The 17,836-nt window shown below is 31.2% G+C and overlaps 1 protein-coding gene across 2 annotated transcripts in view; it reads left to right on the top strand.

Annotated features, from left to right (window-relative positions):
- Positions 1-17,836, top strand: part of SPAG16 (sperm associated antigen 16) — a 1,005,541-nt gene that overhangs the window by 729,754 nt on the left and 257,951 nt on the right. For both annotated transcript variants that reach the window (XM_058706052.1, XM_058706047.1), the window contains one exon: positions 14,850-14,976. In XM_058706052.1, the coding sequence (XP_058562035.1) occupies positions 14,850-14,976 (127 nt within the window). The remainder of the gene's footprint in view (positions 1-14,849; positions 14,977-17,836) is intronic.

Genomic DNA, 17,836 nt, shown 5'->3' with positions numbered 1-17,836 from the left:
TCTTATTTTCAACACATGTTTTTTGTATGTGTTACAAACAGTGTAAAAACTTTTCTTTGCTCCTTCTTTCATTGAACAATCTATGTATGTTTTCCCTTGTATTAATCACCTTTGGAAATGTCATTATAATAGTTAAAATAATAGTTTAGTTATCTAATCATATGTTACAGTTTTATATATATACACGAGTATCTATTGATGCATTTATCGAAAATTGACTTCTTACATTTTTATCGCCCTATCTTATAAATGATATTGTGAGGAACATCTTTGTGACAAAAATTGATCTGAGTTATTGACTTATTTAAATGTACCTTAATGGGGGAATATATTCAATGTATTTAAACATTTGTGATGTACTATACTATATTAGTTTCAAGAAATAGAATGTAATATACTGGCTAAAATCTCAGACTCTAAAGTCAACCAAATCTATACTTGAATCCTCACTCCAAATCATTTGACCTATACAGTTTTAGGAAATTTACTTGACCTTTTTAACCCCTATTTTTCTCATCTATAAAATGGGATTTTGTATATAATGAAATAATATTGTAAATAGTATTAAGTATATATCATGGCAATAAAAACTGCTAACTTTCACTATTAATTTGTACACCCAACCAGGAATGCAAGTCTATTTGATTTTCTGATCCCTTATAAGTATCATCATTTAAAAATATATTCTAATTAGTTGGGGAAAAAAACCAGTTTCAAGTGAAAAACCCAAACTCAAACAAACATAAGCAAAATTAGGATATTCATTGACTCATAAAACTGAACTTCAGACTGGTCAGGTGACATCTGACATTTAGATTTAGCTGAAACCAACACTCAGATGAGGTAAGACTTCCTGAATGCTCTTCATCCTCTCAGTTTATTCACTGTGCTGGACCTGGACATTAGAACCAAGATTACAGATGTTTATATAAATTGCCCATTTTTGACACCTTTTAATCAGAAAGGAAAGAGCTTATCTCTCTCGAAATTAATTTGAAAAATATGAAGAGATATTCTTATTCTTCCTCCTTGAGCCAGATGCCTTCCGCTTAAGTAGTTATTCTATCAATGGAGATGGGTTTCCATGAGGACACCCATTACATAATAGGGATACGAAGAAGGGATAAGAAGTTCTTCAAAAATCACAAACACATTGCCAGTAGAGTGACCTTGGCCTGATGAGTCAAGCTAACTGGATGTACTCTGTCTATAACCACTGATATTTTAACTTGCAAAATTTAACTGTATTAACCAGGGTTGGTGAAGGTGTTTTCAGGTGTTCGTTATTTTTTTCTCCTGTCTACTGGTCTTCTAAAAAGCAATATTCCTACTGGTTTAGTGTTTTTTTTTTTCTCTTAATTTTGCTTATTTTTTATGGAATTTATGGCATTTTTAAAGTTATATACTTGGTTGGTTTTTAAATTTATATGTTTCTGGAAACCCCATTTCACTGAAGAATTCACAATTATTATCAAGTCCTTAATAGCATTTTAATGTGATTTCTTTAATCTTTATATATTTTAATTGTCCACCTTTCATTTCATAATGTGGCTTAATTATGACTTCTTTTTTTGTCATTATTTCTTTTTGTCTGTTTTTGCCAAATCTTTCATTTTGTCCACATATTCTTTACAAAGACTAGCTTTTGATTTTGCTGATCTCTGTTTACCATTTTAGTAGTTTTGTTTAATTTGTTTCTCTATAAATTTAAATCATATTTCAAATATTTCTGCCTTTTAAAATTTCTTCTGTAGAAAAGAACATTGTTTCAATTGTATATTTAATATATTTATTTTAAATATTTTAAAAATTCATATAAAATCATGAATTTCCATTAATGATGGCCTTGGCTTTATTCAACAAATGTAATATGAATTCCTTCATTTAAATTAATTCTAAACTTGTAAATTACTTGTATTTTTTTTTACCTTGCAACCTTTTTTTTCAATTTTAGAGTAATTTTTAGTTTCTAGTTGCATCAATGCAAGAAAATTGGACCTTTATGACATTTCTTTCTGACATTTCTTGAGACTTATTTTTGTGGCTTATCATGTTGCTAATTCTTGTAAACATTTCATATACACTTAATGATATCACATGTTATATATATGATAAATATTGTTTTCTGTTTTAGATGTTTTTTGGTTTTTGGTTAAATCTTGGTTTTTTTTGGTATCAGTGTCTGGTAGGCATGTATTGAAATCTTCCCTCACTTGTGTAAATTAAAACTTATTTTTATAGTTAGATAAATTTTTGTTTTATATTTTCTTACTTTATTTTTAGTTACATAAAAATTTGGATTGTCACATCTTGTTGTTAGAATGTTCCTTTGGGGCGCCTGGGTGGCTCAGTCGGTTGAGCGTCCGGCTTAGGCTCAGGTCATGATCTCACAGTCTGTGAGTTCGAGCCCCGCGTCGGGCTCTGAGCTGACAGCTCAGAGCCTGGAGCCTGCTTCTGATTCTGTGTCTCCCTCTCTCTCTGCCCCTCCCCTGCTCATGCTCTGCCTCTCTCTGTCTCAAAAATAAATAAAAACATTAAAAAAAATTAAAAAAAAAAGAATGTTCCTTTTAATCTCTAGCAGTAAGAACTAGTAGCTGTTTTTCATTTCACTTAAGTGTTTTATTTTTTATATTGGTAATCTTCTATCAGCTTCTTATTAATTAGTATTTAATAATTTAATTCCTTTATTTTTACTTTCTGTATATTTTGTTTGTTTTTGAGATTGTTGCTTGTTTTAATTTTTCTCATATAAGTTGCACATAGTTGTAATTTTTTTTTTAACAATTTTAGTTGTCTTTTACTTTCTAGGCAAGTCCCATTTGTGTGTGTGTGTGTGTGTGTATGTGTGATTATTTATACATTGGTAATTACTGCTATCACAACTTAATGTGTTTTCATTAATTTTTTTTTTTACTTTTTTCAAACATGTCTTTTTTTTAATTTCTTAAATTAAGAATAAAGTTAAGGTTGGATTACAGTTAGAGTTAGGATTTGGTTTGGGCATTTTCTCTTTTATATCAACAGTTACTAACCTTGATTAAAATACTTTGACTTTTCAATATATGTGCTCACCATTATATCTTCTGATGATATAATTATTAATAGATGTGGTAAAAATATAATTATTAATATTTGTGATAAAATTCAATTAGTAATAATTATTTCCATGTTTATATTTAAACTTTTTAAGTCTGAATGTCTGAAAATGATTTAGTCCAGAGTCATATTTAACTAAGTAAACAAATTTAAGTTAAGTTTTATTTTCCCATACAATATGAACATGATTCCACTGGTTCAAATATCTAGTTTTTTGTTATCAGTCTAGCTGTCTTTCTTTGATAGATAATATGTAATTTTTTTGTTGTGAATAATTTTGTTTTCATCCATAATGGTCCACATTTTTCATTATATTGTGTCTAGGTGTGATTTTATTTTTATGCATTTTGCTCAATATTTAAGTGCAGTTATTCTTCATATATATCTTTTTTTATCTATTCTGGATAAGTTTCATCCTAATATTACACCTTCAAATACTACTCTTCCCCTTGTCTGTACATTCCCTTGTAATACTTGTTAGACATGTAATACCTCACTCCACACTTGCCATTTCTCTTCATGATCTTCATGCTTTCATCGTTTTTATCTTTACATCTGCAATCTAGCTGAATTTCCCAATACATTTTTCTAAGACACTAACTTTCTTTTCAATTCTGTCTGGTCTAGAGTATGTCATATCTATTAAGCCTTTTTCCTTTAATGATTAATGTTTCAATTCTCTTCGTCTTTAAGTCATGTTAGACTGCTTTTGCTTCATTTCTTCTTTGATAAAGAGTATTAGCTCTTATTAAAATCTTTGAGACCCCTATATTTACTTAAATTTTTTTTCAATTTTTCTATGATTTTAATGTACCCAGATTATTTTATCTTTCAATTATTGACTATTTTTATTAGCTTTAAATTTCTTTATATGTTTTGGAAAAAATTGTGTAGCTTCTTTTGAGTAAGATAAGAGAATGGTTCTCTCTTTTTCCCTTCCTTTGTCTATCTTGCTTAAAAACATTTATTTATTTTTTGAGAGACAGAGACAGAGCATGAGCTGGGGAGGGGACAGAGAGAGAGGGGGAGTCAGATTCCAAAGCAGGATCCAGGCTCTAAGCTGTTACCACAGAGCCTGACATGGGGCTCGAACTCACGAACCACAACATCATGACCTGAGCCGAAGTCAGATGCTTAACCAACTGAGCCACCAGGCACCCCTATCTATCTTGCTTTCTATTTGTGTTTACGCCTCCATACCTTTTGGTATTATGGCTATTTCCTTTGTCCCAGCTCTCCCAGGCCAAAAGCCCTAGGGTAAGTTGTACATTTAAAATTCAGAAATCCTTTTTGGTATTGAAAAGCACAGATCCGGTCATTAGAGTTTGTTACTTGGTTCAGATCCAGGTTGTAAGACTGTAAAAACTGTAGATTCCCTAATTATATAGCTTCATATAATTATAGTTTCAAATAGCATTAGCCAGCAACTTTTGTCAGCTTCATACTATCAGTAAAAATTTTATTACTCATGATTTTAGCAAATAAGTTTGCTTTTAACTTCCACAGAAACTTTTAGTTTCTGTGACCCTGTGGAAGCTGAAAAACTAGGACCTGCTTCTAAACCCAGAGCCCAGAGGCCTATGGTTTCATTCCTTGTCTCTAGTTTGTGTTTCTGTTTAATTTTTCTACACTGAGAATTATTTTTATTCTTTGAAATAAGAATATCTGTATAATTCTTTGAAACCATATACTTCATTTTTTTTTTACTTTAACTCTGTCTTTGAGATATAATATAGCTTAGTGGTTAGCACAGATTCTAGAGCCAAACATGTGCAAATCTTGACTCTTCCTCTTTTAACCATATAAGCAATGGGAAAGTTAAATAACTTTCCTTTGGCTCAATTTCCCCAGCCATGAAATGAGGATGATAATAGCCTTTTCCACAGTGATATTTTGTTTTGCTTTGCTTTTTAAAGATTATTTGATATTTGTATATATGTGTATATAAATACAAATGCTTGGGACCCTGAATGGTTCATGGTATTACTCAATTAGTGTTAATTTTTATTAGATCCTATGATATACCCTATAATCCACCAATTGCAATATTAGATAATTACCAAATGATACAGAAAAACTGATTTGAAGGGGTACATGCACCCTGATGTTTATAGCAGCATTATCAACTATACAAATTATGGAAAGAGCCCAAATGCCCATTGAATGGATGAATGGATAAAAAACATGTGATATATATAAATACACACACACACACACACACACACACACACACACACACACAATGGATTATTACTCAGCCACCAAAAAGAATGAAATATTGCCATTTGTAATGATGTGGATGGAGCTAGAGTGTATTAGGCTAAGCAAAGCAAGTCAGTCAGAGAAAGACAAATACCATATGGTTTCACTTACATGTGGAATTTAAGAAACAAGTCAGATGAACATAAGGAAAGTGGTGGAAAAACAAAAGAGAGAGGGAGGCAAACCATAAGAGACTCTTAACTATAGAGAACAAACAGTGTTGATGGAGGGGAGGTGGGCAGAGGAGGGGCCAAATGGGTGATGGGTATTAATGAGAGCATTGCTGTGATGAGCACTGGGTGTTATATGTAAATGATGAATCACTAAATTCTACTCCTGAAACCCATATTGCACTATATGTTTACTAATTAGATTTTAAATAAAAGCTTGAAAGAAAAAATTAAAACATAAAGAAAGATGAAACATATGTATAATGGGAAAGGCAGAAGGAGAAGAAAGAAAAACGAATTTGTTTCTCATAGAAGAAATTGTATCAATTTTCTACTATCTCTTTCAGAGAATAGAAACTGAAGGAATGCTTCCTAACTCATTATATGAAGTCAACATTACCTGATTACCAAAACAAAACAGAGATATTATAAGAAAACTACATATTAATGACTTTCATGAGTATAGGTACTAAAATCCTCAACAAAATAATAGAAAATTGAATACAACAGTATATAAAAATACACCATAACCAAGTATGATATGTTCCAGTTATGCAAGGTTGGTTCAACATTCAGAAATCAAGTAATGTAGTTCAACACATCAACACAGTAAAGAAAAAAAATCACATGATTATCAGTAGATGCAGGAATAGCACTCGTTTATGGTAAAAAAAAAAAAACTCTCAATAAACTGGGAGTATTGTGGAAATTACTTAACTTGATAGAGAATATATATTAAAAAAATACAGCTAACATCATTCTTAATGGTGAGAAACTCAAAACTTTCCCACTAAGATCAGGTACAAAGCAAGGATGTCCCCTCTTACTATTCCTTTTCAACATTGTAGTGGAAGTTCTAGATAATGAAATAAGATAAGAAAAAAGAAATAAAGTTTATACATTTTGAGAAGGAACAAATAAAATTGTCCTTGTCCACAAATGACTGTTTAAGAATTTATTTAAAAAAAAAAAACTTTCGGAACTAATAAGTGATTATAGCAAGATTTCAGGACATAAGGTTAGTACGCAAAAGTCTTTCCTATACACCTGAAAGGAAAATGCGGAATTTGAAATTTAAAACATATTATCTATATTACCACCTCTAAAAATACTTAGATATGCCTGACAAAATATGTACAAGCTCTATAAAAGGAAAACTATGAAACTCTGATGAATGAAATCAAAGAATAACTAAATTAATGGAGAAATGCTCCACGTTCACAGATAGGTAGACTCAATATTGTCAAATTCCAGTTCTTCACAACTTGATCTATAAATCCAATGTCATCCCAATCACCATCCTAGCAAGTTATTTTATGTACACTAACAAATGGATTCTAAAGTTTATATGAAGACACAAAAGTCCCAGAAGAGCCAACACAATATTAACAGAGAACTACAGTCAGTGTTGGAAGACTGATACAGCTGATTTTATGACTTACTATAAAGCTACAGTACTCAAGCCAGTATAGTCTTGGTGAAAAACTAGACAAATAAATCAATGGAACAGAATAGGAAGCTCAGAAATAGACCACCAGAAATACAGTTAACCAATCTTTGACAAAGAAACAAAGACAAAACAATGGGACAAAGGTAATATTTTCAACAAATGATGCAAGAACAACTGGAAAACAATGAAAAAAAAAAAACGAACGTAGACTTTACACCTTTCACAAAAATTAAGTCAAATGGATCACAGACCTAAATGATAAACTATAAATCCCCTATAATCATAACTTAGGAAAAAACCCTAGTGATCTAGGGTATGGCAGTGCCTTTGTAGATACAACTCCAAAAGCATGATCCATGAAAGAATTAGTTGATAAGCCAGATTTCATTAAGATTAAAAACTTTTGATCTGTTAAAGACAGTGTCAATAAAATGAGATGATAAGCCACATATGGGGAGAAAATATTTGCAAAGAACATCTGATAAAAGACTCCAAAGTATATAAAGAATTCTTAAAACTCAGCAATAAGAAAATAATGAACCTGATTAAAAAAATGGGTGAGAAATCTTAACAGATCCCTCACAAAAGAAGATATACAGATGGCAAATAAGCATATGTAGGGATGCTCCATATCATATTTCATGAAGGGGATGCAAATTAAAATGATCGATCACTACGTACCAATTAGAGTAGCCAAAATCTGGAACACTTAACAAACCAAATGCTTGTGAGGATGTGGAGCATCAGGAACTCTAATTCTATGCTGTTAGGAATGCCAAATGGTGCAGCCACTTTGGAAAACATTTTGACAGTTTCTTACAAAAGTAAACATACTCTTACCATACTATCCAGCAATGATGTTCCTTGATATTTACCCAAAGGAGATGAAAACTTATGTCTACAAAAAATCCTGCACAGAAATGTTTATAGCAGCTTTATTCATAATTGCCAAAATTTGGAGCAGCCAAGATGTCCTTCAGTAGTTGAATAGTCAGCTATGAAAAATGAACTATTAAGTCATAAGAAGACATGGAGGAAACTTAAATGCATATTACTAAGTGAAAAAACCCAATCTTAAAAGACTAAATACTGTATGATTCCCACCAAATGACATTCTGGGAAAGGTAAAGTTTTGGAGATAGCATAAAGGTCGGTGATTGCAAGAGGTTGAGTGGATAGTGGTGTGGGAGGGTTGAATGAGCACAGAGAGTATTTAGGGCAATGAAAATATCTCGTATGATACCACAATGATGGATACATGTTATTGTGTGTTTGCCCAGACCAATAGAATGTACAACACAGAGAGTGAACCATAATATAAATTATGAACTTTGGGTGATTATGATGTGTTAATGTAGGTTCTTCAGTTGTAAGAAATGTACCACTTTGAAAGTGGATGTTGTAAGTGGGGGAGGCTATGTGTGTGAGTTGGAGAGTGTAAATGGAAAAACCTCTGTATCCTCCTCTCAATTTCACTACAAACCTAAAACTGTCCTAAAATAATAAAGATTCAAAAAAAAAATACGGGGCAGATTTTTTTTGATTTATTTAAAAATTTTTTTAATTCTAATTTACTTATTTTTGAGAGAAAGAGAGAGACAGCAGGAGAGGGGCAGAGACAGAGAGACAGAGAGAGAGAGAGAGAGAGAGAGAGAGAGAGAGAGAGAGAGAAAGAAACCCAAGCAGGCTCCCTGCTGTCAGCACAGAGCATGATGTGGGGCTTGGACCCACCAATTGTGATACCATGACCTGAGCCAAAACCAAGAGTCAGATGCTCACCGACTGAGCCACCAAGGCACCCCCTCAGGGTAGCTTTTCATAAATATATATCTTCACTTAATTATGCATATTTCTTGTATATTTTCAATTAACATAACCACAGTTGAGCATAAAGTTTTTCATGTTTTACATTGTTTCTGTAATTATTATTATTATGGCTTCATAATATTTCATCCAGGGTGTTTAGTCTTTCATACTACAGTTATTTATTGAACATTTACTATGTGCTATTAAAGATCACGGGAATGTACTCCTAAGCCAAAGTACCTTCACTTACAGAATTTACAACGTGCTCATGTGTGCACAGTTGATATATAATCATTCATTTGACTTTTTATTATACTGTATAAACAAGAAACTTTATATATATAGTTATATATATATAGTTATATAGATAGATATAGATGATACAGATATAGATGATATAGATACAGATATATATATCCTGTTATTCAACCTTGAAGAACCTTTGCAGAAAAGAAGTAATGTTATGGGCCTAAACATATTTTGCTTACTTACGTGTCATTGTTTTTGTGTAAATTGATTTTCCAAAAGAAAATGAGAAACATAAAGGTATAAAAGTATATATAAAATCTAGTGAGTTGAACCAAGAAACTGCTTAGCTGATTCACCAGAGTAAAGATCTAGAGGACAAATTGGACTGTGTTTTCCACAATACATTAAGATTTTCTATATCTCCTCCCGACATACAACATAAAGATCAGGCTTTCATATAGAGTATTTTATTACTGTGTGACATTTCTTACCCTACCTCAAAAATAGCCTCTTAAAAAAAAAAAAAAAATTAAAAGGGGCGCCTGGGTGTCGCAGTCGGTTAAGCGTCCGACTTCAGCCAGGTCACGATCTCGCGGTCCGTGAGTTCGAGCCCCACGTCGGGCTCTGGGCTGATGGCTCGGAGCCTGGAGCCTGTTTCCGATTCTGTGTCTCCCTCTCTCTGCCCCTCCCCCGTTCATGCTCTGTCTGTCTCTCTCTGTCCCAAAAATAAATAAAAAACGTTGAAAAAAAAAAATAGCCTCTTAACCCCAAATGATGTTAATGCCCAAGCTTAGAAAATTGTTTTTGAAAGTTATATGAAGCTATAAAATATCTTTACATTAAGGAACATTATTGGTTTATGAAAATAATTTTTAATAATTCATTTAAATTAGAAATGACTTCATTAGCATCCCCGTTTTCTCCTTTCCTCTGTTTGTTTTACAATATATAAATATGCTTGGAACCTCTGTGGAGACAGATAGCACTTCAGTCTGCTTGTCTTCTTGCTGTTGTTGGTGTCATTTGCATGAAAGTTGCCTCTAGCAGTTTTCTGGATCCACAGCAGCTCAAGGTTCATTTCTTCCATATTAGATTATTACAAGTTTCACTTGTTTCCATTTTACTTATTTATTAATTTATATTTGTTTTATAAGTATATTTTATATTAGTTAATTATTTAATTATGCAATTAGTAATTAAATTATTTAATTATTATTAATTATAATTATATATTATTAAATATATTATATATGAAATATATATTTATATTATATATATTTATATATTAAATAAAATAAATTAATATATTTATATATAATTTATATAATATATATATTTATATATAAATATATAAATATATAGTATATCAATATATATAAATATATATTTATATATAAATAATATATAAATATAATATATAATATATAAATATAAAAATATATATAAATATATAAAAATTATATATATTTATATAATAAGTAAATTAAATAAATTAAATATATAAATATATATAAATATATATTTATATTATATATATTATATATTAAATTATTTATTATTAATTATAATGATATATTATTAAATATATATAATTATATATAATTATAATTATATTATTAATTAATTAAATTAATTATTTTATATTAAATATTACTTATAAATAGTGGTACTTTCATTTTCATCTTATTCTTTTCTAATTTCATAATAAATTTCAGAGGTATGAAAAGTTTCAAAAGTGTGAATACTCGTGGTCCTCAATACATATGCTAAATGTTCTCCAGGATGTTTCCAGCAGTCTAGATGAGGCTAGTTTGATTTTATGTTTCTGTACTCTAACTTATAATTAACTATGTCTATACGGCTTTTCTCACTATAAGGTCTTTAAGGTGGAGATAGAAAGGCTTTAACAGGGAGTCAGGAGTCGTGACTCTTCGCTTTTACTTCAACTACATGTTTTGTGCACTTTGCTAAATTCTACTTGCTTTATTTAACTATTTGAATCTGTGATCACAGAAACTTTTTTTTTCTGAGTTTCAGGTCATTTAACATTTCTGTATTTGGGGGAAAAATCCTTTTAAATTACAGTCAACATTGATTGCTCTCTATTCCCTTTATATTCATTTATTCAGTGATTTATTCAAGATCACATGCCAAACATGTTGCAGGAATTATGCTAGGTCCTGGGGATTCAGTGTCACAAAAACCGCCTTATCCCTGGATCTGAAGTGTTTTTGAGTAACCTCTCCAGTATCAGTACCGGTACTGATGACAATCAGAATTCTATTTTAGAAAGGTTCACAAAATCCTTGAGTCTTTACTTTCTTTAAGATTGTCCTACAATTCCACCTCTCTGCAAAAAACTTTTTCTATGTACATGATCTTTCTTTGTTTAGGTTAAGTGCCTAACTATAGCTTCCCTTTGTTTTCTTACCTGACATAAATTCTAGATAAAATGTCTGCTTTGTCCCCCAGGTTGTCAAGTAATCCCTTTCTCACACTTCTCCCTCAAAACACGCTATGCAGTTTGGATTGGCAGTATTTTAGTATATTCTTCTACATCATAGAAGGAGGTTGGCAGATGGGCCTCATTCTCCTGATTTAGGAGGAGGAGGGACATCAGGTCTTAAAGATAATCCCCAAATTTTGGCTCTGGATTCTCTGCATCTTTTATCTCTTCCTTTTATCTAAGTGATTCAGATCCATTCGGTTAGAACTAATATTTATCTTTTTTTAATGTTTATTTATTTATTCTTGAGAGAGAGAGATATCACATGTGTGAGAAAGAGAGGGTGTGGAGGAGGGGGAGAGAGAGAATCCCAAGCAGGCTGTGCACCATCAGAGTGGAACCCTGTGCGAGGCTCAAAGTCACAAAATGTGAGATCATGGCGGGAGCTAAAATCAGGAGTCGGATGTTTAACCAACTAAGCCATCCACGTACCCCAGAACTAATATTTGTCTTGAGACTGCTAGTGAAGGACTTGGACTAAAATAAAACTTCTAGGTAAGCTCCAAAAATTAAATATTTTTTGAATTCTGCTATGCTCCTGGCATTATGGCAAGCACTGCATCTGCCTCACTGGCTAATGGAATTATAGCTAAATTTTTCTTTTGCGACCAAGAATCTCTCAGAATCCCTTAGTTATGAAATCTGAACACAAATTTATTTCTGTCACTTAATAAGTCATTACATTTTCTTTTTACTGTAGTGTATACTTTATCCTGACTTCTAAGTGCCTTGGGAAATGTAGAGATTTGCCTAAATGATATTACTCAAAATGGTTTAAATATGTACTATTTATTAATAAATCTTTTAGTATAGTACTTGACTCATTAAATGTTTAACAAGTATTGACTCATTACTTTAATATTATCAAACTGTTAAGGACCAATCATTTGGCAACAGTAACAGTTAAATGTAAAAATACTGAGACTATTGAAACTCTCATTTTCATCCCCAAAATGATGGAAACTTTTTATTTTTAGTGTTTTTCCTCACATTTTTATATTTAGTGATACAAACCACACTTTAAGATTCTTTAGTTCATACAACCTAGACAAGAAAAGCACAACTCTCTATCCTGCCTTTAGTAAGAAGTGCCTCCAAATTAAATTATGATTAAAATTTATCTATTCTGTTCTCATAGTTGAAAAAAAGATTTCATTCTGTCACCTCTGAAACATATTTGAAAACCCTTATATCTGGAAAGGGTTCTTTCTAATTTCTAGCATTAATATTCCCTGCTAATTCTGAGAACTAATCTTTTCTGAAAATTAAATTCACTGATTGTTCACAATTCCTACAAAATATGTTTACATATTTGAAAACATTCCAAGTTCTCCATGTTCCTTTTAAGTCATAAAAAAGATTAAATATCCCATTTATTAGGCTGGGGACAAAGTTGTATTGCTTTGCTAGTGACAACAGTCATAGAATTTTAAAACTGATGGCATTTGTTACATTGCTGGTATGTTTAGGGAAAAACAAAGATTCCACTTGGACTGTCATACAAGATGTACATTTTTTTCCCCAGAAAGGATAAAAATCAAGAATAAATGAGAAAAACAATGGTGTGAACTAGTTCAAAATGGTAAGGAGAATTGTACAATACTCAAGTTATTAACATTTTAGAATATTAAGGAAAAAGGTGAGAAAATGATTTTTGACTTGACATTAAAAATAACTAAGCTAGAGGGGTGCCTGGGTAGCTCAGTAGGTTGACCATCTGGTTCCTGATTTCGGCTCAGATCATGATCCCAAGGTTGTGGGATCAAGCCCTGGGTGGGGCTCCACACTGAGCATGGAGTCTGTTTAAGATTCTCTCTCTCTTTAAAAAAAAAAAAAAAGAAAAAAAAAAAGAAAAAAGAATCTGGAGCTGAAAGGGAAAGTATATATCAAATCAAAATAGTATAAAGTATAATCACTTATCATAAACATTATGTATGAGCCTGATATGGCCCATAATCTGGGTTCTTTTCAATTGGTCACTGGATACCAAAATTAAATGATGCTATGATGAGAATGAGTAAAGGTTACAAACTGCTGGACAGCAAAGACCCCTGTTACTCATCACTATATCCCAGTATCTGACATGAAGTGTATGCTCAATAAACATCTCTTGAGAAAGGGTGTAGACAGACCTTGAACTTCAAACTGATGTATCCTAGCTGGTACTTCTATGCTGGGAAAATATCCACTCCTATTTCCATTACACTTGGATCCATTCACCCTGCCTTTTGTTTTCCATCCCCTTTATCCAGTTATTTTCTTCCTTATCCCATTTATATTACCAAAATAGCCCCAAGTATTTCTAATAATTTTGTCTCAGAGATCACAATATGTACTGCTTCCTTGCCATCAATTTCACCTGGTCCCAATGCTTCTATGCACCATGATAAAAACCCTTCTTTCCTTGTTTCTATTAGTTTTCTATCTCTGTTTTTATTTTTACCCTATCTGAAGTATAAATCATCAATGCTAACTAATTGCAAGTATATAGACTGAGGTGCACTTTTAGTGCAATATTCTCATATATATAGTTTTTATGTGTAGATAGCATATACCGTATACATGACATTTATTTAATTAATATAATTAAATAACCAAAATGATTTCCTGAAAAATCATATTCCAAAATTTACTGTAGGAATTTATATATTTAAATTTTTTTATTAAAATTTTATTTTTTTTTTAATTTTTTTTTCAACGTTTTTTATTTATTTTTGGGACAGAGAGAGACAGAGCATGAACGGGGGAGGGGCAGAGACAGAGGGAGACACAGAATCGGAAACAGGCTCCAGGCTCCGAGCTGTCAGCACAGAGCCCAACGCGGGGCTCGAACTCACGGACTGCGAGATCGTGACCTGGCTGAAGTCGGCCGCTTAACCGACTGCGCCACCCAGGCGCCCCTAAAATTTTATTATATTTAATACAAAAATATAATGAACACTTTTTAGTTTAGAAGTGTGTATCCTTATGGATTTAATAAAATTATAACACAAATGTTGGGGCTACTGGGTGGCTCAGTTGGTTAAATGCCCTACTCTTGATTTTGGCTCATGTCATGATCTCACTGTTTATGAATTCAAGCCCTGCATCAGGCTCTGTGGAGGCAGCTTCGGATTCTCTCTCCCCTCTCTCTAAAAATATATAAACTTAGAAAAATAAGACAAATCTTCCTTTTTTGATTGTTACTATATATGTGTGTGTGCATGTGTGTGTGTGTGTGTGTGTGTGCGCATGTATGTGTGTGTGTAATATATATATGTATGTATGTACATTTCTCTCTCTCTCTCTTTTTTTTTTTTTTACTTTAAAGGGTCATATGATAGCATCCTGTGATGCCTGTGGAGTAATAAAACTGTGGGACTTTCGGAAGCTCTTACCAATTGTATCCATTGATGTAGGTCCAAGTCCTGGCAATGAGGTGAACTTTGATTCATCAGGTAGGATCTTTTTTGTTTACCATTTGTGACCAAGCTAACAACTTCAGCATTGGTTCTGAAACTATTTTCTGTTTCCACCTGACTTTTATTATGTTTCCTCTTATGTAAATTTTTGTTCTTAATATTGTATGAGAATATATTTTATGTGTATTATCATATAACATCATAAAAGTATTGTATTTATCATAAATATAAAGGAAGAAATAATAGAGGAGATAAGTATGTACTAATATAGATAACAGAAGTTCCTAACAGTGTCATGAAAAATTTGGAGTCCAGATCCTTTAGAATCACCATCCAAGGTAAGTAATTGGGTTTTTTGAAGGTAAAATGGCTAAGCATAGAAAAGAACAAAAGTTTAGCAAAACTGAGTTTAAAACATGTTTAATGGAATATTTCTGTCTTATAATTAATAAATTACCCTATATTCTCTTAATGTTATAATTAATTTGAAATGTACATGTGTTTTATTGTTGCATTTATGTGTGACAATACATATTATAAATGATAATAATTGTAGTATTATTATTTGATTGTGTTCAGCATTTTTTCTGCAGTAATACAAACACTGTCATTCAGATAAAATATTTTACACTTGCTGCTGATGAATAGTGTATCAACTGATGTTAAAAATCACACAATATTTCCAGTTATCTATTTAAAAGATTAAAATTATAGTTTCATTTGTATCTTTAATGATAGCTTATACTAAATAATGTGTATCTATTATTAGATAACATAACATTCCTCTGCTAGTATGATACATGTTTTAAGCTTTTTGAAATTTTGTGAGTTTTTAAAATCTTTGATATTTATTTGTAGTAGATCACAGTTATAGAGATGGTAATTTTAGAGAAGAAATAAAGATAGAATATGTATGGGAAATAATAATGTTTTATTTTAAAATAGTGCATACTAATTCTGTAGTCCAGAAAGTATGTAGATACTAGAAGCAACTCTAGAGCCATAAGAGAATTGTGTGTTTCATAAGACTGGTTTTATGATATTGCCATTACATATCTAAGTCTTAGAATTCAGTAAGTTTGTCTTCTTAACAAACTTCAGATTGTGTTCCCATTACAGATTGGCATATGAACCATATTAACAATGTTTTTTTAAAATGTTTTTAGTAATGTTCTTGACATTAAGCCATTTAATTTAAAAAAGAAAACATTGTTTAGAGTAAAACATCCCAACTATGAGAATTTTATTTTATAATGTGAAGGCCTACTAAGGTTTCAAATTGTATTTTTCACTATACAGAGTCTGCATTGACATCATAGGTCTAAAGGAACTTTAACTTAGTTTTAATTAACATTTTTATATCCTTAAACAACTTTTTATTGTTTCAAGCAAGAATCTAAGGATTCATGTCCTTGATTTTTGAATTCTGAAATCTCAAATCTTTTAGCTGTATTTGCTAATAATAGAAGGTAAAGAGTATTTTGAAATGCTACACAACTAATAAGAGATATGGATTTTATTGTCAATGTTAAATATGTTTCTACTTGTTTTCTACTGTCCTTGTCATCAACTCAAATCTCTTTTCTATGCATAGTCATGCAGAACTGATTTAAATAAACGTCAGTACCTGTCTTACTTTCTTACAAGTCAATATCATCTTAAAGTGCTTGCTACAACAAACCTAGTTTTTCTCTCCATGATTGCTATACTCTTGATTATAAACTAAAATTAAGAAAAGCATAAGAATCAAGGGCAATACAATGAGAAACATAAAAGACAAAAAAGTGTAAAGTAGGGACCCTGTTAATGAAAACACTTCATCAGTTTGAAGAAATATATTTTCAACCTGACCTTCCCATCCCTTTGACCATTTCTTCAAGGAACATACTATAATTAATTTTAGTTCTATGTGTTTGAGAAATTAGCATCATAAGCCTTTTTCTCATTGAATAATGGGATATTTGTTCTTCTGTAGAAGAGATGTCTTCAGTGATTCTTCATTTAAAAAGGTTAAAATATATCAAAAAATGAAAGAACTGGGGAGAACAAACAAAGCTGTCAGTCTAATGAGGCTCTGAACAGAGAGGTGAAAATCACAAAGTAAAACAGAAATTATGTTCATATCAAGAGAGGAAAGCAGAGTAAAGTCAAGAGCAAAACAAATCAAAATAAGGATAGGGACACATGGATATCTTCTAATATGGATCTATTCAGAAAAAGATTATTTAAATTAAAAGTATAATAAACTAATATCGTGAAAATATTTGGACTATGAGGATAAAATCAAATGTAACTTAATAAGCTCACAATATACATTAATTTGACTTATTATGCCTAGCAGTTAGCAAATAAAAGCATTTTTGATAATTATTTTCCACAAAAAGATAAAAAGAGGATATTGACACTATTGAAAACAATAAACATAGGGCTCACATTAGTTAAGTTGTGCCAAATCAAGTTTTTAGGTCAAAATTATGTGACAGAATTAAATCATGCAGTTATATATGTTTAGGACTCAACTAGTGTGAGACAGGCTCTTGCCTCTATCTAAGCTATGTCCCTGGACTTAAGGAAAAGATATTGAAAATATACATGTAATGTCATAATAAATGTAGAAACATTGATAACATTCTGTCTAAGATATTTAGTTGTTAGATATTCTAAATAATCGTCATATAAACAAAAATTTCAAATCATATTTCTTGTCTCTGGATCAGTTTAATTGAAGAGCATCTTGAGATTATGAGGTGTGTTGTTTAAAAAGATGTTCCCAAATACAATGACTTATCTTTATAAATAAGGATTTTCTTGTCACTGCAAATCCAACATAGTATAGAAATAAATAGGATTAGAGGTCATTGAAAGGCTGAAACTGTTGTCCATAATGTTTGATTTC

This window comes from Neofelis nebulosa, chromosome 2 (assembly GCF_028018385.1).
Source record: "Neofelis nebulosa isolate mNeoNeb1 chromosome 2, mNeoNeb1.pri, whole genome shotgun sequence".
NCBI classification, from domain to species: domain Eukaryota; kingdom Metazoa; phylum Chordata; class Mammalia; order Carnivora; family Felidae; genus Neofelis; species Neofelis nebulosa.
This window is presented reverse-complemented; position numbering and strand designations above follow the sequence as displayed.